The sequence below is a fragment of the Gadus macrocephalus genome, chromosome 15, assembly GCF_031168955.1.
Source record: "Gadus macrocephalus chromosome 15, ASM3116895v1".
Classification (NCBI taxonomy): domain Eukaryota; kingdom Metazoa; phylum Chordata; class Actinopteri; order Gadiformes; family Gadidae; genus Gadus; species Gadus macrocephalus.
In genome coordinates, this window is record NC_082396.1 from 483,098 (window position 1) to 504,650 (window position 21,553).

Consider the following 21,553-nt stretch of genomic DNA (forward strand, 5'->3'; position numbering starts at 1 on the left):
CACTCGCTCTCTGGTCCATTCAACACTCGCTCTCTGGTCCATTCAACACTCGCTCTTCTGGTCCATTCAACACTCGCTCTCTGGTCCATTCAACACTCGCTCTCTGGTCCATTCAACACTCGCTCTCTGGTCCATTCAACACTCGCTCTCTGGTCCATTCAACACTCGCTCTTCTGGTCCATTCAACACTTGCTCTTTTTTTTTCTTTTTGTTTCCCACAGAATCCAGAGGCAGGGGCGGCCTTCCTAAGTAGAATCACCTTCAACTGGTTCAACAGGTACACACGCACACAGACACACACACAGACCTCACTCCCGGGGTACCCCCCGGCGGCTCTCTGACCCCCCCCCCCTGTCCGGTGGTGTTAGCATGGTGGTGAACGGCTACAAGCGGCCGCTGGTGCAGGAGGACCTGTGGGAGCTGAAGGAGGCGGACAGCACCAGCCAGATCCACCGCCACTTCCACTCCCACATGGAGTCGCAGCTGGGCGCCGCCCGCCTCCGCTACGCCAAGAAGAAGTCCGATCCCCGGCCCGCCAAGCAGAACGGCGTCAGCCAAGACGTACTGATGATGGTGCATATGAAACGCGCGCACACACACACACATGGGTGTGCGTGTCATGGTAGATGTTAACGGCACAACGGTGAAGGGATGTGGAGGTTGTGATGATTGTATAGATTGGGAGGACCGTAAGGCACTGCTTCGGTTCCAGAGGCAGAGGGGCTGTGTCCAGGAGCAGGTGCCTATTGTTATTGGTATTATGATGAGTTATTACTCAACTTTCCCATCTCATTTAAGGAGGAAATGGAGGGGAAGAAGAAGGACAAGAAGGGCAAGAAAGGGAAGGAAGAAAAGGTGAAGGAAGATGAGAACTACCCTCAGGGGTGGCTCATCTTCACCATCTTCAAGTGCTTCAAGAGAACTCTGATCGAGTCGGCGTTCTTCAAGCTCCTTCAGGACCTGCTAGCCTTCGTCAGTCCTCAACTCCTGAAGTGAGTCTTTTTTAAGTATTCCTTCAGTCAATCATTCAAACGAGTCATTTTAAAATCTGTTTTTCTTATTCGTTTTCAAAATAAGGATTTAAGATAGGCCTATCTACTGTTAAAGATTACAATGAATCCTAAAAGAAACATGCTGTTTTAGTCACCAGGCTAGTCACACATTATAGACATCATGTCAAGTAACCTTTGACTGATCTCGAAATACACTTTTCTTAAAGTACTCAATCGCTCTGAGTCAAAAGGCCCGTTCTAGCACGTCAACCTGAGTGCGGAGATCTGGGGAAATTAGCATAGCATTCTAGGTCCCACACTGTATGTCCCAAGTCCTTGTTAAACATAAATGTTCTTTGTGTTTGCTGATGCTAGCAGAACATTTGACACTCTGCAGGGTACAAGGAACTCTCTGCCATCCGTAGTTCCGTAAAGGGACAAGCAGTTATGTCATCGTTCAGAAGTGTCACATACGTCACTGATAAAAAGCCTACTGTAGTCATGGGTTAGCACACTTTTATGAGGTGTTGATGTAGAGAAAGTCTATTACTTCAATACACGTTAAGGGTAAATGCTAACGCAAATGAAAAAATACATTGTGTACTACAGAATACAATAGTTTTGATGTAATCCTATAAAGTCCTTGCTATATGAAGTTGTTTGCATTATCTCATACAAATTGACGATGGAAAGAAATTGGAATTGCATCCATGGTTGGATTATCTCCGAGTCGTCATTCTCTTTAACTGAGGATAGGCGGTGTATGAAAAGTTAGTATATGAGACTGAACGTTATGTCTTCTCCTGAATTCTGACTCAACATATCCTCTTTTTGAATTATTAATCTGCAAAAGTAAACTTCTGGGAACTTGGCACAGTTCCTCAATAGTTAACCTCTTAAGGAAGATATAGCATTGTTATCCTAGCTTTTGAGAGATAAAGGATTTGTTTTGTCTATGAGCAAAATCTAGGGTTTAGCACAGCAGTGCACCGCAGAGAATCCAAGTATTACCTTTTTACATTTTTGGTTTTATTGATACTTTTAACTTATTTATTCATTATCGTAAGTTTGTCTTGTTATTGTCGTGTTGATTCTTTAATTGCGTCCTCATTAATTTACGTGGATACAATTGAACATCCACCCACACGCTAGCCCCGTTCCCATGGTAACGATTATTTGCTCTAAAAACTCCATTCACGCACTATTTCAGGCTGATGATCTCCTTCACCAAGAACGAAGAGGCCCCTGACTGGCACGGCTACATGTACTCTGTGCTGCTGGTTCTGGTGGCGGTCCTCCAGTCCCTGTTCCTCCAGCAGTACTTCCAGCGCTGCTTCGTCCTGGGCATGAAGGTCCGCACCTCCATCATGGCCGCCGTGTACAAGAAGGTTGGTACGGCCGGCCGCCATCCCCCTGAACAAGGTTGACTTTTCTCTTGGAGCTGAAAGACGCTGTCAGCTCTTGGCCGTTGTGGTTCCAGTACAACACGTCACCATTGTGCAGCGATTTCTTTTCTTCCTCCAACAACTCGGTCAAATCGGCTGTACTAGACAAAAAAAACAACCATACTCAGCACTTTCACAGGTTGTGGTCGTCGTCAGAGACGGAAGTGTGAAGGGATTTGTTTAGTGAGAATTAAAGTTAATTTCGCCTTTATTTCGAACAAAAAAAGTAAATAAATAAGAAAAGCAAGTACGACACATCATACAAATACACATAACACAAAACAACAATAATTTAACGTGTCATAAACAATATTTATAAAATACACAAGAAGGGGATAGATATTAAATAAATGTATATAAATATAAAGTGGCATGTTATTTGTAAGTGTGCTACATAGAGATTTCTATCTCTCTATCTAATCTAATTAGAGATCTATATCTGTCAATCTAATTAGAGATCTTAATCTCTCAATCTAATTAGAGATCTCAATCTCTTAATCTAGTTAGAGGAGTGTGTCTGTCAGTCCTGTTCTCTACAACCATTCATCCTAATCGACCACACACTCGGCGGGCTATTACTGATGAAGGGAAGTTTCACTGTCGAGTGCAATGTTGGTATAATGAGCGCTTCTCGTGAAGCAGCAGTACCGGATCAGACCGGGTCTGGAGCAGGACCCCCTGGGAGGTGTAGCGCTGCAGACCCAAGGCAGTGTGGTGCCCTGGGTTGTTCTGAACGGGCACGGAGGGGGCGCTGCACCGCTGGGTGGATTGCAGAGGAAGGGGATTGTCGAGTGTGAAGTTGTTTGGAAGAGCTTCTGCAGGCAGCAACACCGGACGCCAAACCAGCAATACAAAGAAGGAGCAACACCGGACGCCAAACCAGCAATACAAAGAAGGAGCAACACCGGACGCCAAACCAGCAATACAAAGAAGCACGTTTTGAAAGTTTTGAACTGCACCAGTGTGTACATAAAGTGAAACCCGGTGATACATCGGCTGACCATCGAATGTACAGATGGTTTAAACGCAAGTACCGATTGACCACGGTGCGTCGTTCTCGGTCTCCTGGGTCCACTTCTTCAGTCTTCCTCACGGCTTTCTCCCCCCCCCCGCAGGCGCTGGTGGTGTCCAACAGCTCCCGCAAGGAGACCACAGTGGGGGAGACGGTGAACCTCATGTCTGCCGACGCCCAGCGCTTCAACGACATCTTCAGCTTCATCCACCTGCTGTGGTCCTGCCCCCTGCAGATCCTCCTGGCCATCGTGTTCCTGTGGCTGGAGCTGGGCCCGTCGGTGCTGGCCGGCCTGGCCGTCATGGTGCTCATGGTGCCCATCAACGGGTTCCTCGCCACCAAGGCCAGGAAGCTGCAGGTCAGGAGTGTGTGTGTGTGTGTGTGTGTGTGTGTGTGTGTGTGTGTGTGTGTGTGTGTGTGTGTGTGTGTGTGTGTGTGTGTGTGTGTGTGTGTGTGTGTGTGTGTGTGTGTGTGTGTGTGTGTGTGTGTGTGTGTGTGTGTGTGTCGCAAGCACTCACTACTTCTCGCACTCACACAGGCACTTGCACACATTGATACACACATAGGCATTGATATGCTCACAAAGGAACGCATGCACAGGCAGGCACACAAACACACAATCCTGCACACATATGCACACGCTCTTATGCGCACACACACAAACGCATGCACGCACACAAGCATTGAATTGCCATTGAATTTAATTGTATACCCCTGAGTTGTCTGTTCTCTCAATAGCAATGGCTTGAGGGCCTTATTGAGATCAAATCTCCAAATCCTTATCTTTTGTGTTTCCCTGCATTCAGATTAAGAACATGGAGCACAAAGACAAGAGGCTGAAAATCATGAACGAAATCCTCAACGGCATGAAGGTGAGTGTGACGGTGATGGTCGGTCATGTTGTGAAAGCAGAACCCTGAGGTTCCTCATGACCCCGTCAGCAGAACCCTGAGGTTCCTCATGACCCCCGCCAGCAGAACCCTGAGGTTCCTCATGATCCCCGTCAGCAGAACCCTGAGGTTCCTCATGATCCCCGTCAGCAGAACCCTGAGGTTCCTCATGATCCCCGTCAGCAGAACCCTGAGGTTCCTCATGACCCCCGCCAGCAGAACCCTGAGGTTCCTCATGACCCCCGTCAGCAGAACCCTGAGGTTCCTCATGGCCCCGCCAGCAGAACCCTGAGGTTCCTCATGATCCCCGTCAGCAGAACCCTGAGGTTCCTCATTATCCCCGTCAGCAGAACCCTGAGGTTCCTCATGACCCCCGCCAGCAGAACCCTGAGGTTCCTCATGACCCCCGTCAGCAGAACCCTGAGGTTCCTCATGGCCCCGCCAGCAGCACCCTGAGGTTCCTCATGATCCCCGTCAGCAGAACCCTGAGGTTCCTCATGATCCCCGTCAGCAGAACCCTGAGGTTCCTCATGATCCCCGTCAGCAGAACCCTGAGGTTCCTCATGATCCCCGTCAGCAGAACCCTGAGGTTCCTCATGACCCCCGCCAGCAGAACCCTGAGGTTCCTCATGGCCCCGCCAGCAGAACCCTGAGGTTCCTCATGGCCCCGCCAGCAGAACCCTGAGGTTCCTCATGATCCCCGTCAGCAGAACCCTGAGGTTCCTCATGGCCCCGCCAGCAGAACCCTGAGGTTCCTCATGGCCCCATCAGCAGAACCCTGAGGTTCCTCATGGGCCACGTCAGCAGAACCCTGAGGTTCCTCATGGGCCACGTCAGCAGAACCCTGAGGTTCCTCATGTCCATACGTTTGTTTCCGCCCCAGATCCTGAAGCTGTTTGCCTGGGAGCCGTCCTTCCAAACTCAGGTGGAAGGCATCCGTGGCCAGGAGCTGCAGGTCATGAGGAAGTTTGCCTACCTCAACTCCTTCTCCACCTTCATCTTCTACTGCGCCCCTTCTTTGGTAGGTCCTAGTACCTCAACTCCTTCTCCACCTTCATCTTCTCCACCTTCATCTTCTACTGCGCCCCTTCTTTGGTGGGTCCAGGGACGGGGACTGACGAGGCACAAGTAGACAGGCTTAGATAAATAACATAAGGAACTAGGGGTTCATGGCAGGAAGTATAGCACAGTAATTGAGAAGTGCCCGACAACAGCAAAATATAAATACATGGAAAGTATACATTATGTACACAATATGAATTGCAGGCTTTGTTCGGGGCTAAAGCCCTGAATAAATCTCTGGTAAAAAAATATATATATATCTTTCGATATTTACTGGTATATTTACTGGTTGCTATGGAATGCATTAATTGAATTCAGTCTAGAAGTGATAAAATGATTCTAGTCACTAATGGTAGTTAATTATTTAGAAAGACATCGGGACTCCTGGAGCATCTCAAAATAAAGTAGCTTAGTCCTAGATGGTCCTTCTGGAAAGAGAATAAACAGTTTAAAACATAACCAGACTGTTTACCACCTCAAGTGAATGAATCTATCCTATCCCCAGTCGGATGGATGGATGGATGGATGGATGGATGGATGGATGGATGGATGGATGGTCTGTCTCCATTGTATTCATTTTACTCTGAAATAACTTGAATGGAACTTCAGATGTTTGGGGATAGGCAGCACAGCAGTCAGGGTAGCTATTTAAAGCTATAATAAACTGCGTATTTAGTTTATTTAGGTAAAGCATTATGAAAATATTGCATCGGAATAATGTGCCGTTTTCCCTCTGGGCTAAACCATCATGGATGTTTCAGAAACCTAGAAACGCCCCTGATGAGTTGTAGCAAACAAATATGTATACATTTGTAAATGAAAGACATGCAAAATGAATAGGTACAGAGTAATAGTGAACGATGAAGAATGAAAGGAAAGTAGCAAGAGCGTGTGGTAGGACATTCACTCAGTGTGTGCGTGCGTTGGCTGCAGGTCTCCCTGGCCACGTTCGGGGTGTTTGTTGCTGTGAGTTCGGAGAACGTGCTGGACGCAGAGAAGGCCTTCACCTCCATCGCGCTCTTCAACATCCTGCGCTTCCCCCTCACAATGCTGCCAATGCTCATCGCCATCATGGTGCAGGTGTGTACGGAAACTCACTCACTCACTCACTCACTCACTCACTCACTCACTCACTCACTCACTCACTCACTCACTCACTCACTCACTCACTCACTCACTCACAGAGTATGTTTATCCCCTGAAACTATGCCCCAAACTACAAAGAACCAGTCTGACACCACAGCTAATCTGTTTGACTTGGCAAAACGAGTCCCTGAGAAAGTAGTGTGAAATGGCTAGCCATGGAAACAAGTTTTTGTCATTAGTTCCACGACACCCTACACCGTCAAGCCTTGCACTGGAGTGATCGTTATGACATGCAGGTGAAATTGGATTTCAAGTGATCTACTCGTATTGTATACGGACACCCTGTCGCTCCTGTGACAGGATGTTCTTTGAGGACCCATGACACTGATGTTAATGTGTGTTAAGGACAGACCCACTGCCCTCTGTGGGGTTGAAGACACGGTGTTAGTCATGTCATGAACCTGTTGTCTACTCTGCCACCTAGTGGTTAAAATGTTGCACGAGCAATATAATGAAGGTCGTTTTTTGGTTTTCATTATTTAGCCTGGTAACCTTACTTAATGTTTTTCCATTTCCTTGTCTCAAACACACACGCCACGCACACACACAAACTGTTACACTCAAACACACACATTCGCTGTTCCAAACACACACTCATACATGGAGATAGTTGAATAAGTACTTGGGTGTATTTGTTTGTTTATGTTTAGACGGCAGTGTCGAAGAAGCGCCTCGAAAAGTTCCTGGGGGGTGACGACCTGGACCCGGACATCGTGCGCCATGACTCCAGCTTCAGTGAGTCTGCCTCCTCGTGTGTGTGTGTGTGTGTGTGACCTTTTTGTGTGACTCTCACCCTCTCCACCCTGCATTTTCCTCCTTTCAGACACAGCGGTGAGCATCTGTGACGGAACCTTCACTTGGGAGAAAGAAGTGGATCCTGTGCTGAAGAAGTGAGCGTGCTGATCGAATCCATCACGGCCCCTGGCCCCCGTCATACACGCTATAATACACCCCTTCAGTAGGCATGGCAACGTATGCATTGTGTGTGTGTGTGTGTGTGTCTCAGCATCTCCCTGGATGTGGGGCGGGGTAAGCTGGTGGCGGTGGTGGGGGCGGTGGGCTCTGGGAAGTCCTCCCTCATCTCGGCCATCCTCGGGGAGCTCCACAGCGTCAAGGGCTTCGTCAACCTGCAGGTCGCTGTCACTCACACGCTGTCACTCACACGCTGTCACTCACACACTGAGGAATCCTTTGCGTTCGTTCACATTCACATTCTAAATTAAAAGCTGTTGAGATCATTACACCCATCTACCAAAATAAATAATTTCAGTATATAAGTATATTAAGACGATGATGGGCAGGATAGTCTCCTGGTTAGTGGAATGGATCTGGGTTTGATCCCCAGTGTCCAAAGTCCAGGGGTAGGATCCCTGAACAAGATTGGACTCAAACAAGATCTGTAACCCCTACCAACTCATCGGTTACATTTATCAGTGAGGGATAAAGCACCTGACTCTGAATAATAAATGAGTGTGAATGATCTTTCTGTCCCCTCTCCCCAGGGTTCAGTAGCCTACGTGCCCCAGCAGGCCTGGATCCAGAACGCCACCCTCAGGGACAACATCCTGTTTGGTGGCCCCCACGACAGCGACCGCTTCCAGGGGGTGCTGGACGCCTGCGCCCTGGGCCCCGACCTGGAGCTGCTGCCCGGCCGCGACCTCACGGAGATCGGGGAGAAGGTGAGACTGCAGAGGGAGCCTCCTCTCGTTGAGCCGCGTCGGACTCCAAGGAGCAGCATGCGCAGAAATAACTGGTTGTTTTTCTGTGTGCTCGAGTGTGCCAGCATTCATTTGATCTTCTTCTTCTTTTCTCCTCTCTTCTTCTCTCTGGTCGGGAACTTCTCCTCTTCTCTCCTGTCTCGCCTCGTCTTATTCTTGTCTCCTCTTGTCTCTCCTCTCCTCTCCTCTCCTCTCTCCTCTCCCCTCTCCCCTCTCCCTCTCCTTCCCTCTCCCCTCTCCCTCTCCTTCCCTCTCCCCTCTCTCCTCTCCTCTCCCTCTCCCCTCTCCTTCCCTCTCCCCTCTCCTCTCTCCTCTCTCCTCTCTCCTCTCTCCTCTCCTCTCCCCTCTCCCCTCTCTCCTCTCCCCCCTCCCCTCTCCTCCTCTCCCCTCTCTCTCCCGTCCTCCAGGGTATTAACCTGTCTGGAGGGCAGAAGCAGCGTATCAGCCTGGCCCGGGCGGCCTACAGCCACTCGGACATCTACCTGCTGGACGACCCGCTGTCGGCCGTGGACTCCCACGTGGGGAAGCACCTCTTCAGGGAGGTCATCGGCCCCAAGGGCCTTCTTAAAGACAAGGTGAGGCATGGCCGAACCTAAAGAAATGTACAAACTCAAACCGCCCTCCGTTCTCCTTTATTCTCTTCTATGTTCATCTGGAGCCAACGATGAACCAGCCACAGCCAGTCCAAGTCCTTATCTCCAAAACGATCCGGAACGTCAGATCGCTCTGTCCGCTCTTCTCCACTCAGTTTCAAATATTATTGGAATGCAATAATGGAAAGGAAAACCCCCCCCCCAAAGGAACCCCCCCCCCCCCAAAGGAATACCAGAGCTGGCCCTCCCCTGAGCGCCCCCCCCCTGACCCCCATGACCCCCCCCCCTGGCCCCCCCCTGACCCCCAGTCTCTCTGTTGTTGTGCGTGCAGACGCGCATCCTGGTGACCCACGGGGTGAGCTTCCTGCCCTACGTGGATGAGATCGTGGTGCTGGTGGAGGGGGCGGTGTCGGAGGTGGGGTCCTACCAGAGCCTGCGGGCCACCAAGGGGGCCTTCTCCGAGTTCCTGGACACGTACGCCAAGGAGGAGAACCGGCAGCAGGCCCCGGCAGCAGGTGTGTGTGTGTGTGTGTGTGTGTGTGTGTGTGTGTGTGTGTGTGTGTGTGTGTGTGTGTGTGTGTGTGTGTGTGTGTGTGTGTGTGTGTGTGTGTGTGTGTGTGTGTGTGTGTGTGTGTGTGTGTGTTAACTGAGGGATAATGTACAGACGGGGGATTTGATGATTCTCTCAGTGTTTATTTCGTAATAATGACCAATAAATGTTTAATTTGACACCAGATATCCAAGCAACAAGATGTTTGATTGATATTAAAATAATTGTATTGTATCCTTTTTAAAAAGTGAATAGTCCGACGGATGCTGTGGTTGGGAATACCATCCGAGGCAGCGGTCTGCCGATAGCAGACCGCTGAAAGCCTTAAGGGACCAATCACAATCGATCAGCCTATTTATCAAAGTCGTGTTATAATCATCTCTTGCATTATAGTTGCATTATGTTCCCATGGTGATCATGATATCAGTTACAATGTACTGTAATATTGTAATTACAGTAAACGGGCATCACAGGGACCGAGCGTCGGATAAAAGCGTCTGCTAAATGGCCTCATTGTAATCGTGAGGTTCTCTCGTTGCGCGTGTCTGTGTCTCTGCGTCGGGTGAAACCCATCCAACCCCATCTCTGTCCAATCAGAGGCCGTTGGGGTGGAGGTGGAGGAGGAGGAGGAGGTCTCCGGAGGGGAGGACCTCCAGGCCGACTGCGCCCCCGAGGACGTGGTGACGGGCACGCTGAAGAGGGAGGGCAGCATCCGCCGCAGCCTGCGGAGCCAGGGGAGGTGAGCCAGCACCACTGGGTCGGAGAAGGGGAGGGGGCTGGGGGAGGAGTCAGGGAGGAGGGGGCTAGGGACTGGGAGGAGTCAGAGAGGAGGAGGGGGGGCAGGTGAGCCAGCACCACTGGGTCGGAGAGGAGGAGGAGGAGGGGGGGGATGGGGGCTGGGGAGGAGTCAGAGGAGGAGGGGGCTAGGGACTGGGAGGAGTCAGAGAGGAGGAGGGGGCTGTGGGAGGAGTCAGAGAGGAGGAGGGGGCTAGGGACTGTGGGAGGAGTCAGAGAAGCTGGGAGCTAGGGACTGTGGGAGGAGTCAGAGAGGAGGAGGGGACTGTGGGAGGAGTCAGAGAGGAGGAGGGGACTGTGGGAGGAGTCAGAGAGGAGGAGGAGGGGGCTAGGGACTGTGGGAGGAGTCAGAGAGGAGGAGGAGGGGGCTAGGGACTGTGGGAGGAGTCAGAGAGGAGGAGGGGACTGTGGGAGGAGTCAGAGAGGAGGAGGGGACTGTGGGAGGAGTCAGAGAGGAGGGGACTGTGGGAGGAGTCAGAGAGGAGGAGGGGGCTAGGGACTGTGGGAGGAGTCAGAGAGGAGGAGGGGGCTAGGGACTGTGGGAGGAGTCAGAGAGGAGGAGGGGACTAGGGACTGTGGGAGGAGTCAGAGAGGAGGAGGGGACTGTGGGAGGAGTCAGAGAGGAGGGGGCTAGGGACTGTGGGAGGAGTCAGAGAGGAGGAGGGGGCTAGGGACTGTGGGAGGAGTCAGAGAGGAGGAGGGGGCTAGGGACTGTGGGAGGAGTCAGAGAGGAGGAGGGGACTGTGGGAGGAGTCAGAGAGGAGGAGGGGACTGTGGGAGGAGTCAGAGAGGAGGAGGGGGCTGTGGGACTGTGGGAGGAGTCAGAGAGGAGGAGGGGGCTGTGGGACTGTGGGAGGAGTCAGAGAGGAGGAGGGGACTGTGGGAGGAGTCAGAGAGGAGGAGGGGACTGTGGGAGGAGTCAGAGAGGAGGAGGGGGCTGTGGGACTGTGGGAGGAGTCAGAGAGGAGGAGGGGGCTGTGGGAGGAGTCAGAGAGGAGGAGGGGGCTAGGGACTGTGGGAGGAGTCAGAGAGGAGGGGGCTGTGGGACTGTGGGAGGAGTCAGAGAGGAGGAGGGGGCTGTGGGACTGTGGGAGGAGTCAGAGGAGGAGGGGGCTGTGGGACTGTGGGAGGAGTCAGAGAGGAGGAGGGGGCTGTGGGAGGAGTCAGAGAGGAGGAGGGGGCTGTGGGAGGAGTCAGAGAGGAGGAGGGGGCTGTGGGAGGAGTCAGAGAGGAGGAGGGGGCTGTGGGACTGTGGGAGGAGTCAGAGAGGAGGAGGGGGCTAGGGACTGTGGGAGGAGTCAGAGAGGAGGAGGGGGCTGTGGGAGGAGTCAGAGAGGAGGAGGGAGCTGGAGAGAGAGGAAAGAATAGAACACCAGGAGATGGTCTGGGAATTTCTCGTTTGCATTATTGAAGGGGCAGGTGCTTCTAAACCAACACAGTGTGAGCGAGGCCGAAAACAATCAAAAGCATACAATCAATATTGAAGCAACCACAAATTGAAGTGCTGTTACACGCCTTAACCCCCAGATACCAGGGTTTATTTTTAGTTTGTTTATTTGTTATCAAATCAGCGTTTTAGTTTTTTCTTTCGGTTGGTTTCCAATGTGCCCATCAGTGAGTTTCAACAGCTCCAGTTACAAAACAACAGGAGAGTTAAATGAAAACGGATACGACAATGACTATAGCAATAGTAACCCATACAGATAGTAACCCATACAGATAGAGCAGTGGTCCCCACTAGGCGGCCCGCCACGAGTTGATTTATGGCCCGCAAAAGCATTACTGAGAAAAAAAATACAATTCTATTTCTATATATATATATATATATATTAGTTCTCTCAAGCGATTACAATATTTAATCGCATTAATGTCACAGTTAACTCGCGATTAATCATACATTTGTTATATTCTAAATACCCCTTGTTTTCGAGCTGCTAGCCTTTTAGTGATATCAGAGAGTGTTGAGAAGGACAGTAAGAAGAGAGACCCGCAGTGAATCCAACCCGGTCCACTTGACGTCGGGTAGGTGGATGACAGTGGTAGGGAGGCCCGCCGTAAAACTTCAATAGCCCAGGCAGGCTTTTATTTGTTTCAATCACTGAACTTTCGAACAAAACTCTTGCTCCAGTTTTGTTTTTTTATTTTTAAACCAGTATGAATTACGCCTACGCACCCCTTTCTCCTTTTGAAGTCGTGCTGTGGATATGCTGGACTAAGTGCTCAGGCAAGATGGAAAAAATAAACGCGTCTTTGAGAGAGTTTATCAAGAAAGTACCACTGTCTAGTAATCGCACGACGAGAATGGCAGACGCTTTAGAAGAGGATCCTTGGCGTTCACTAAAAGCCGATTATCTGTCACGAGCCATCGACGACTCCTGTGAGGGACTCATCGCTCACAGGAAGCCCTGTCCGGGGTGAGTTTTAGAGCCGTGGGTCGGTGGCTCGATGGTCGACGGGGCGGAGGTTGAGTGGCCCTGGGACCCCTGGGTTGGAGGCTAAGTGAGCTTCCACCAGCACCAGAATGTAGTCTTCCATGTGTTTTTCTTTGGTTATAAGTGAACATCCCACTTCATGTTGTTCCTCTTTGTTTGATCCCCCCCCCCTGCCCATCTCTCATGCCCACTCTACTACAGTGTGAGATTGCGGTCAAACAGCTCATCGCCAAAGAAAGAGCTTGCTACAGATATGAAGAAAGGCCAGAGGCTCATAGAGAAAGAAACCATGGAAACAGGACAGGTACTGGAGAGTGACCCGCACACAAAATCCCTCACACACACACAACCTGCATTCAGTTTAGTCTGAAACCTGTCTGTGGCGTCCCGGCCCCGGTCCTCTGTGCAGGTCAAGTTCTCGATGTACCTGCAGTACCTGCGAGCCGTTGGATGGGGCTACTCCACCATGATGTTCCTGATGTACCTGGTCCAGAACGTCGCCTTCATCGGCCAGAACCTGTGGCTGAGCGACTGGACCACGGACTCTGTGGACTACTTCAACATGACATACCCCGCCTCCAAGAGGGACACCCGCGTGGGAGTGTTTGGTGCCCTGGGAGTGGCGCAGGGTAAGGTGTGTGTGTGTGTGTGTGTGTGTGTGTGTGTGTGTGTGTGTGTGTGTGTGTGTGTGTGGTCAGCATTTGTAGGAGACCAATCAACCTCCCCTTCAAAGCCTCTCCCCCAAAACATGCATAGAGCTCATTTTTTAAAGTTTATTTTTGTTTGCCGTAACATATTATAGGTTGATTGCTGTCGAGATGAAGAGAAATTTCAAAAAATATGACAAAAAGAAAAAACATCAGAAAGAAATGCCTTACCGTCCTACTTTAAAGGCGACATATTTGGAGCGACAAAGTGACATCACGTTGGGCATGTGTTATCAGAGGACAGAGAGACAGAGAAACACACACAGAGACACACAGAGAGACAGAGTCAGACAGACCCAGGCTTTCTTTGAGGAATACAATCAGGGCCAACAGGGTCGTTGTGATTAGAATTGAGGTAACAATCACTGTGTCCAAGTGCATTTTCTCGTGACCAGTATTGTCGTTGTTATTATTGCTATTGGGGAAATAAGCAAGCAATGGAAATTACTGATTTATTCATGCCATCACATCTGTTTCCATGGAGACCTATTGTGGTGAGTCCATTCGCTGCAGCACAGACGCATGGAGGTATGTGAACGGCAAAGTGGAACAAAGTGGTACGGAAATGTAATAATATGGGTGCATATATATCAAAAATATGGGTAACTATTAAGTCTCCCCCCCCCCCCCCTCAGGTCTGTTTGTGTTCCTGGGCACCCTGTTCATGGCGGAGGGCTCCGTCTCGGCCTCCAGTATCCTTCACTCTCGGCTGCTCCACACCCTCCTAAGGGTGCCCATGGTCTTCTTCGACACCACGCCCACCGGCCGGGTGGTCAACCGCTTCGCCAAGGTGGGGCTGGAGACGTAGTCAAGACCCTGAACCTACCTCCGAGTCCCTGACCCTAACCCTGAGTCCCTGAACCTAACCCTGAGCCCCTGACCCTAACCCTGAGCCCCTGACCCTGAACCTACCCCCGAGTCCCTGACCCTAACCCTAACCCCGAGACCCTGACCCTGACCCTAACCCTGAGCCCCTGACCCTGACCCTAACCCTAACCCCGAGACCCTGACCCTGACCCTGAGTCCCTGAACCTAACCCTAACCCTAACCCCGAGTCCCTGACCCTAACCCTAACCCTGACCCTGACCCTAACCCTGAGCCCCTGACCCTAACCCCGAGACCCTAACCCTGACCCTGAGTCCCTGAACCTAACCCTAACCCCGAGTCCCTGACCCTAACCCTAACCCCGAGTCCCTGACCCTAACCCTAACCCTGACCCTGACCCTAACCCTGAGCCCCTGACCCTAACCCTGACCCTGACCCTGACCCTAACCCTGACCCTGACCCTAACCCTGAGCCCCTGAGCCCCTGACCCTAACCCTGAGCCCCTGACCCTAACCCTAACCCTGAGTCCCTGACCCTAACCCTGAGTCCCTGACCCTGACCCCGAGTCCCTGACCCTGAACCTAACCCTGAGTCCCTGACCCTGAACCTAACCCTGAGTCCCTGACCCTGACCCTAACCCTGAGTCCCTGACCCTGAACCTAACCCTGAGTCCCTGACCCTGAACCTAACCCTGAGTCCCTGACCCTGACCCTAACCCTGAGTCCCTGACCCTGACCCAGAGTCCCTGACCCTGAACCTAACCCTCAGACCCTAACTAGTAGGAATTAAGGAACTAGGAATTAAAGATTATTATTTATTTTTTAAGAAAAAAAAATCAGCTATTTGCTTCATGGAAGAGTTATGCATAGTATTACTAACCTGTGTACATGAAGGTCCCTGAGTGTAATTTGTCCTTCAGAAATAGCATTAATATGCCTCTATTATTACCACTCGGTGGGATACTGATTGGCTTTTACAAGAACCTTCTAAACCTCGCCCTCACCTTCTCTGTCATACATCAGGGTGGACAGAGTCTCACTTGGTTAAGGCATAGTTACGGCTCAACATGACGCAACGCAATGACCACGCAGTCGCAAACCTGTTTTGGTTCTGCGTCGGGTTTACGTTAGTGGACCGATCACGCCTCGACGCAAGGTTAACGTTTTTGGGAGGCGCGCGTCAGGCCCTGGCGGTGGACGTAAGGAGGGTCCGCGAGGACGTACGGGTCCGTAAACCCCCTTGGGTGGTGTCGACGTCCAACCATAAGAGCTGTACATCACAACGTCACATCACCATGTAGTAGCATTGTTATAGTAGTTACTGATGTATATATAATATTAGTTAATGTAGGTAGTAATGTTTCATTAATCGTGAAACTAGAGACTAATGCTCCACACAGCTCCCATGTTGCATTGTGCCCTCCGTGCTGCAGGATATCTTCAACTAGAGACTAATGCTCCACAGAACTCCACACAGCTCCCATGTTGCATTGTGCCCTCTCCGTGCTGCAGGATATCTTCAACTAGAGACTAATGCTCCACAGAACTCCACAGAGCTCCCATGTTGCATTGTGCCCCCCGTGCTGCAGGATATCTTCAACTAGAGACTAATGCTCCACAGAACTCCACACAGCTCCCATGTTGCATTGTGCCCCCCGTGCTGCAGGATATCTTCACGGTGGACGAGGCCCTCCCGCAGTGTTTCCGCTCCTGGATTCTCTGTCTTCTGGGCGTTGTCGGGACGCTCTTCGTCATCTGTCTGACCACACCCACCTTCGCCGTCGTCATCATACCCCTCGCGGTGGTTTATTACTTTGTACAGGTGCGTTTCGACGGGCTGCTTTTTTAATTTATTTTTATTTTTATTTTTACAAATGCACACCAATCGTATGAATAGAATCTCAAACTTAGAAAAGGCAATGCTCCAAAGTATTCCTCCCCTTCTATTTGATTATTTTAAGATTTAGCAGAGGCTTTGTTGATGGACTTCTATGCACAGGTGAGGGTAGGTGGAGAGGTGAGGGTAGGAGGTGAGGGTAGGAGGTGAGGGTAGGAGGTGAGGGTAGGAGGTGAGGGTAGGTGGAGAGGTGAGGGTAGGTGGAGAGGTGAGGGTAGGTAGAGAGGTGAGGGTAGGTAGAGAGGTGAGGGTAGGTAGAGAGGTGAGGGTAGGTAGTGAGGGTAGGTAGAGAGGTGAGGGTAGTTAGTGAGGGTAGGTAGAGAGGTGAGGGTAGTTAGTGAGGGTAGGTAGTGAGGTGAGGGTAGGTAGAGAGGTGAGGGTAGGTAGTGAGGGTAGGTGGAGAGGTGAGGGTAGGTGGAGAGGTGAGGGTAGTTAGAGAGGTAAGGGTAGGTAGAGAGGTGAGGGTAGTTAGTGAGAGTAGGTAGAGAGGTGAGGGTAGGTAGAGAGGTGAGGGTAGTTAGTGAGGGTAGGTAGAGAGGTGAGGGTAGTTAGTGAGGGTAGTTAGTGAGGTGAGGGTAGGAGGTGAGGGTAGGTAGAGAGGTGAGGGTAGGTAGAGAGGTGAGGGTAGGTAGAGAGGTGAGGGTAGGTAGAGAGGTGAGGGTAGGTAGAGAGGTGAGGGTAGTTAGTGAGGGTAGGTAGAGAGGTGAGGGTAGTTAGTGAGGGTAGGTAGAGAGGTGAGGGTAGTTAGTGAGGTGAGGGTAGTTAGTGAGGGTAGGTAGAGAGGTGAGGGTAGTTAGTGAGGGTAGGTAGAGAGGTGAGGGTAGTTAGTGAGGGTAGGTAGTGAGGTGAGGGTAGTTAGTGAGGGTAGGTAGAGAGGTGAGGGTAGTTAGTGAGGGTAGGTAGAGAGGTGAGGGTAGGTAGAGAGGTGAGGGTAGGTAGAGAGGTGAGGGTAGGTAGAGAGGTGAGGGTAGGTAGAGAGGGTAGGTAGAGAGGTGAGGGTAGGTAGTGAGGGTAGGTAGAGAGGTGAGGGTAGTTAGTGAGGGTAGGTAGTGAGGTGAGGGTAGGTAGAGAGGTGAGGGTAGTTAGTGAGGGTAGGTAGAGAGGTGAGGGTAGGTAGAGAGGTGAGGGTAGGTAGAGAGGTGAGGGTAGTTAGTGAGGGTAGGTAGAGAGGTGAGGGTAGTTAGTGAGGGTAGGTAGAGAGGTGAGGGTAGGTAGAGAGGGTAGGTAGAGAGGTGAGGGTAGGTAGAGAGGTGAGGGTAGTTAGTGAGGGTAGGTAGAGAGGTGAGGGTAGTTAGTGAGGGTAGGTAGAGAGGTGAGGGTAGGTAGAGAGGTGAGGGTAGTTAGTGAGGGTAGGTAGAGAGGTGAGGGTAGTTAGTGAGGGTAGGTAGAGAGGTGAGGGTAGGTAGTGAGGGTAGGTAGAGAGGTGAGGGTAGTTAGTGAGGGTAGGTAGTGAGGTGAGGGTAGGTAGAGAGGTGAGGGTAGTTAGTGAGGGTAGGTAGAGAGGTGAGGGTAGGTAGAGAGGTGAGGGTAGGTAGAGAGGTGAGGGTAGTTAGTGAGGGTAGTTAGTGAGGTGAGGGTAGTTAGTGAGGGTAGGTAGAGAGGTGAGGGTAGGTAGAGAGGTGAGGGTAGGTAGAGAGGTGAGGGTAGGTAGAGAGGTGAGGGTAGTTAGTGAGGGTAGTTAGTGAGGTGAGGGTAGTTAGTGAGGGTAGGTAGAGAGGTGAGGGTAGTTAGTGAGGGTAGGTAGAGAGGTGAGGGTAGGTAGAGAGGTGAGGGTAGTTAGTGAGGGTAGGTAGAGAGGTGAGGGTAGTTAGTGAGGGTAGGTAGAGAGGTGAGGGTAGGTAGTCCCCTGACATCGGGGTTGAAGCCCATAATCCTCTGGCTTGGAGTTGATCACAGGTTTCACTCACCAATACCTCGCCCGTATCTGATAAACAAACTAAACAATACACTGCATACTATAAAGTAGGGCTGGCCACTTATTCAATATCATAGTTTTAATATCTTTGAACGGTATTGCATCATGAAATAGAGATATGAACTAATCATGGATCCAGCTTTTAGTTAAAATAATGAGGAGGAGATTCAAAATCTCTTAAACCGTCGGTGTGAAGGAATGACTACTATACACTTTACGGTAGTGACCCTCGTTGAGACGTGTGTTTGAACCCCTGAGAGCATGCTGGTGTTTACCGCCCCCAGAGGTTCTACGTGGGCACCTCCAGGCAGCTGCGGCGGCTGGACTCGGTATCCCGCTCGCCCATCTACTCCCACTTCGGCGAGACGGTGGCGGGGCTGTCGGTCATCCGGGCCTACGGCCACCAGGAGCGCTTCCTCAAGCACAACGAGACCACCATGGACGAGAACATCAAGAGCGTCTACCCTTGGATCGTGTCCAACAGGTACTGGAGATCAGCGTTGCCTCGGCTTGGGTGCGCTAGCCTGGGGACCGTCCCGATCACTGGGCTTCACATCCTCGTTTCGTTGGACGGATTAGTAACATCTCCCCCTCATGGTCTTCGGGGGGATACTTGCCTTGACAGAAAGAACGACTTCATACAATCAGCGTCACAAAACGTGACGTCTTTACGGTCGAGAAACTCCGATAGTGCACGCTCTCTTGTTTTAGTGTGTCGGGTTATTGAGTGTTTCTGTTCAGTGACTGCGCCTATGGGTGTGTTTCCGGCCAACCTTCGCCTGTGATTACTACTTATGTTAGCCTTTCCACCCGTCGCTACGGTTTAGCCAGCGGTGGCGTGTACTTCTATCTTTAACTACGACGCAGTCCCTGATTGGGGGCACACGAGCGGGAGTCAATCCTGAGCACCTATATCCGCCTATATCCCCCTCATTTTGTGTTAATTAATCGAAATGACAAGCCGCCAAGAATGACGGGCTTTGATTGCGTGCGTTCCACAGATGGCTGGCGATCCGCCTGGAGTTCCTAGGCAACCTGGTGGTGTTCTTCTCCGCTCTGTTCGCCGTCATCGCAAGGAAGAAGCTGGACAGTGGGCTGGTCGGCCTGTCCATATCCTACTCTCTCAATGTAACGCACACGCACGCACGCACGCGCGCACACAGACAACCAGACATGCACGCACGCACACACTCTCGCATATAGTCACGCAAACATATCGACTCCGACTACACATGAAGACAAAAACACTCATTACACTAGGGACAATGTTAAAGGTTATTTGGATTACTTTATCCAAACTACACACCAAATCTGAAGGACGCCATCCACACCCTGTTGGAGAATCATATGAATACAAGGACGCAGTGAAAGGAAAAGTATGGAAGTCCAAGGATGGTGGGGATGGAAAAGGCTGGTTTAAGGATCCCTAACTCATCATAACGATAGTCTAGGTTAAGGATCCCTAACTCATCATAACGATAGTCTAGGTTAAGGATCCCTAACTCATCATAACGATAGTCTAGGTTAAGGATCCCTAACTCATCATAACGATAGTCTAGGTTAAGGATCCCTAACTCATCATAACGATAGTCTAGGTTAAGGATCCCTAACTCATCATAACGATGGTCTAGGTTAAGGATCCCTAACTCATCACAACGATAGTCTAGGTTAAGGATCCCTAACTCATCATAACGATAGTCTAGGTTAAGGATCCCTAACTCATCATAACGATAGTCTAGGTTAAGGATCCCTAACTCATCCTAACGATGGTCTAGGTTAAGGATCCCTAACTCATCCTAACGATGGTCTAGGTTAAGGATCCCTAACTCATCATAACGATGGTCTAGGTTAAGGATCCCTAACTCATCATAACGATGGTCTAGGTTAAGGATCCCTAACTCATCACAACGATAGTCTAGGTTAAGGATCCCTAACTCATCATAACGATGGTCTAGGTTAAGGATCCCTAACTCATCATAACGATAGTCTGGGTTAAGGATCCCTAACTCATCATAACGATGGTCTAGGTTAAGGATCCCTAACTCATCATAACGATAGTCTAGGTTAAGGATCCCTAACTCATCCTAACGATGGTCTAGGTTAAGGATCCCTAACTCATCATAACGATAGTCTAGGTTTAAGGATCCCTAACTCATCATAACGATAGTCTAGGTTAAGGATCCCTAACTCATCATAACGATAGTCTAGGTTAAGGATCCCTAACTCATCCTAACGATGGTCTAGGTTAAGGATCCCTAACTCATCATAACGATAGTCTAGGTTAAGGATCCCTAACTCATCCTAACGATAGTCTAGGTTAAGGATCCCTAACTCATCCTAACGATGGTCTAGGTTAAGGATCCCTAACTCATCATAACGATGGTCTAGGTTAAGGATCCCTAACTCATCATAACGATAGTCTAGGTTAAGGATCCCTAACTCATCATAACGATGGTCTAGGTTAAGGATCCCTAACTCATCATAACGATAGTCTAGGTTAAGGATCCCTAACTCATCATAACGATAGTCTAGGTTAAGGATCCCTAACTCATCATAACGATAGTCTAGGTTAAGGATCCCTAACTCATCATAACGATAGTCTAGGTTAAGGATCCCTAACTCATCCTAACGATAGTCTAGGTTAAGGATCCCTAACTCATCCTAACGATAGTCTAGGTTAAGGATCTCTAACTCATCATAACGATAGTCTAGGTTAAGGATCCCTAACTCATCATAACGATGGTCTAGGTTAAGGATCCCTAACTCTTGGTCTTGGACCCGCTCCTGTCCAGGTGACCCAGACGCTCAACTGGCTGGTCAGGATGACGTCGGAGCTGGAGACCAACATTGTGGCCGTGGAGCGAGTGAGCGAGTACTCTGAGCTGGAGACGGAGGTGAGGAGGGGAGGCAGGCTGCTGCGGGCTCTTTCTTTGTTAGACTGCAGGGCGAGTGGATATGCCGTTCTATTCCTTGACGGTTATGACAGGCACTTCCCTTCCAGTCCACAGCTTTACAGCCTGGCTACGTTGACACCTGGTCCCCCCTCTTAATTGGTTTCACTTTGCTCACTATGAATGAACCTTTATGAATACTATTCTACCACCTGCAGTTATTTGAATTGAAACATGCAATCCAGCTGGATTCATATTGTTCTATCGGAGAATAGAATGTGCGTGTGTTTGTATGGGTTATGGGATGGAAGGGACTCAAATACATGGCATTAAGGAGCAGGTAGAGGAAAAGCATTGCTCAAAGATTCCTAAAGGAAGGCTACGAACATATTGGGAATCTAACCCAGCTCCTTTGAGCGTGTTGAAGCCCCTTGCCACTGCACTAGCCTCTATCTGACAAAAAAAACATGCACAGCAGATGATGAAGTAACCTCAAACTTTTCTAAGTAGTTGGTTGTGACACTAGCCTTCAGCAATGAGTTATAGTGATCTAGCTGTAGTTGCATACCTTTAGTAATGTAAATTGCTATTGAAATTGCAGTTGAAAACCCTTTTTAACATGGTAGTAGCTATGGTTTGAAGCATGGGAAATGTTAAGCATTTTATCGTTATTTATAGTGCTCA

At 50.2% G+C, this 21,553-nt stretch overlaps 1 protein-coding gene and 1 long non-coding RNA gene across 4 annotated transcripts in view; one reads left to right on the plus strand and one right to left on the minus strand.

The window, feature by feature from the left end:
• abcc2 (ATP-binding cassette, sub-family C (CFTR/MRP), member 2) overlaps positions 1-21,553 on the plus strand; it is a 32,019-nt gene that overhangs the window by 4,755 nt on the left and 5,711 nt on the right. The window contains exons 6-27 of one of the 3 annotated variants that reach the window (XM_060072751.1): positions 222-277; positions 369-573; positions 799-992; positions 2,203-2,380; positions 3,553-3,807; positions 4,256-4,321; positions 5,223-5,360; positions 6,335-6,481; positions 7,198-7,282; positions 7,371-7,437; positions 7,554-7,680; positions 8,050-8,226; positions 8,673-8,840; positions 9,190-9,373; positions 10,006-10,147; positions 12,837-12,939; positions 13,045-13,264; positions 13,978-14,132; positions 15,833-15,988; positions 18,263-18,462; positions 18,980-19,106; positions 20,771-20,872. In XM_060072751.1, the coding sequence (XP_059928734.1) occupies positions 222-277; positions 369-573; positions 799-992; positions 2,203-2,380; positions 3,553-3,807; positions 4,256-4,321; positions 5,223-5,360; positions 6,335-6,481; positions 7,198-7,282; positions 7,371-7,437; positions 7,554-7,680; positions 8,050-8,226; positions 8,673-8,840; positions 9,190-9,373; positions 10,006-10,147; positions 12,837-12,939; positions 13,045-13,264; positions 13,978-14,132; positions 15,833-15,988; positions 18,263-18,462; positions 18,980-19,106; positions 20,771-20,872 (3,252 nt within the window). Of the gene's footprint in view, positions 1-221; positions 278-368; positions 574-798; positions 993-2,202; positions 2,381-3,552; positions 3,808-4,255; positions 4,322-5,222; positions 5,361-6,334; positions 6,482-7,197; positions 7,283-7,370; positions 7,438-7,553; positions 7,681-8,049; positions 8,227-8,672; positions 8,841-9,189; positions 9,394-10,005; positions 10,148-12,836; positions 12,940-13,044; positions 13,265-13,977; positions 14,133-15,832; positions 15,989-18,262; positions 18,463-18,979; positions 19,107-20,770; positions 20,873-21,553 lie in introns of all 3 variants that reach the window. The other 2 variants (XM_060072748.1, XM_060072750.1) reach the window with 2 other exon arrangements.
• Positions 14,057-14,827, minus strand: LOC132472915 (uncharacterized). Its single transcript, XR_009529215.1, has 3 exons — positions 14,749-14,827; positions 14,251-14,270; positions 14,057-14,164 (listed from the first exon to the last, which is right to left on the minus strand). It is a non-coding gene; the product is annotated as an uncharacterized LOC132472915 (long non-coding RNA).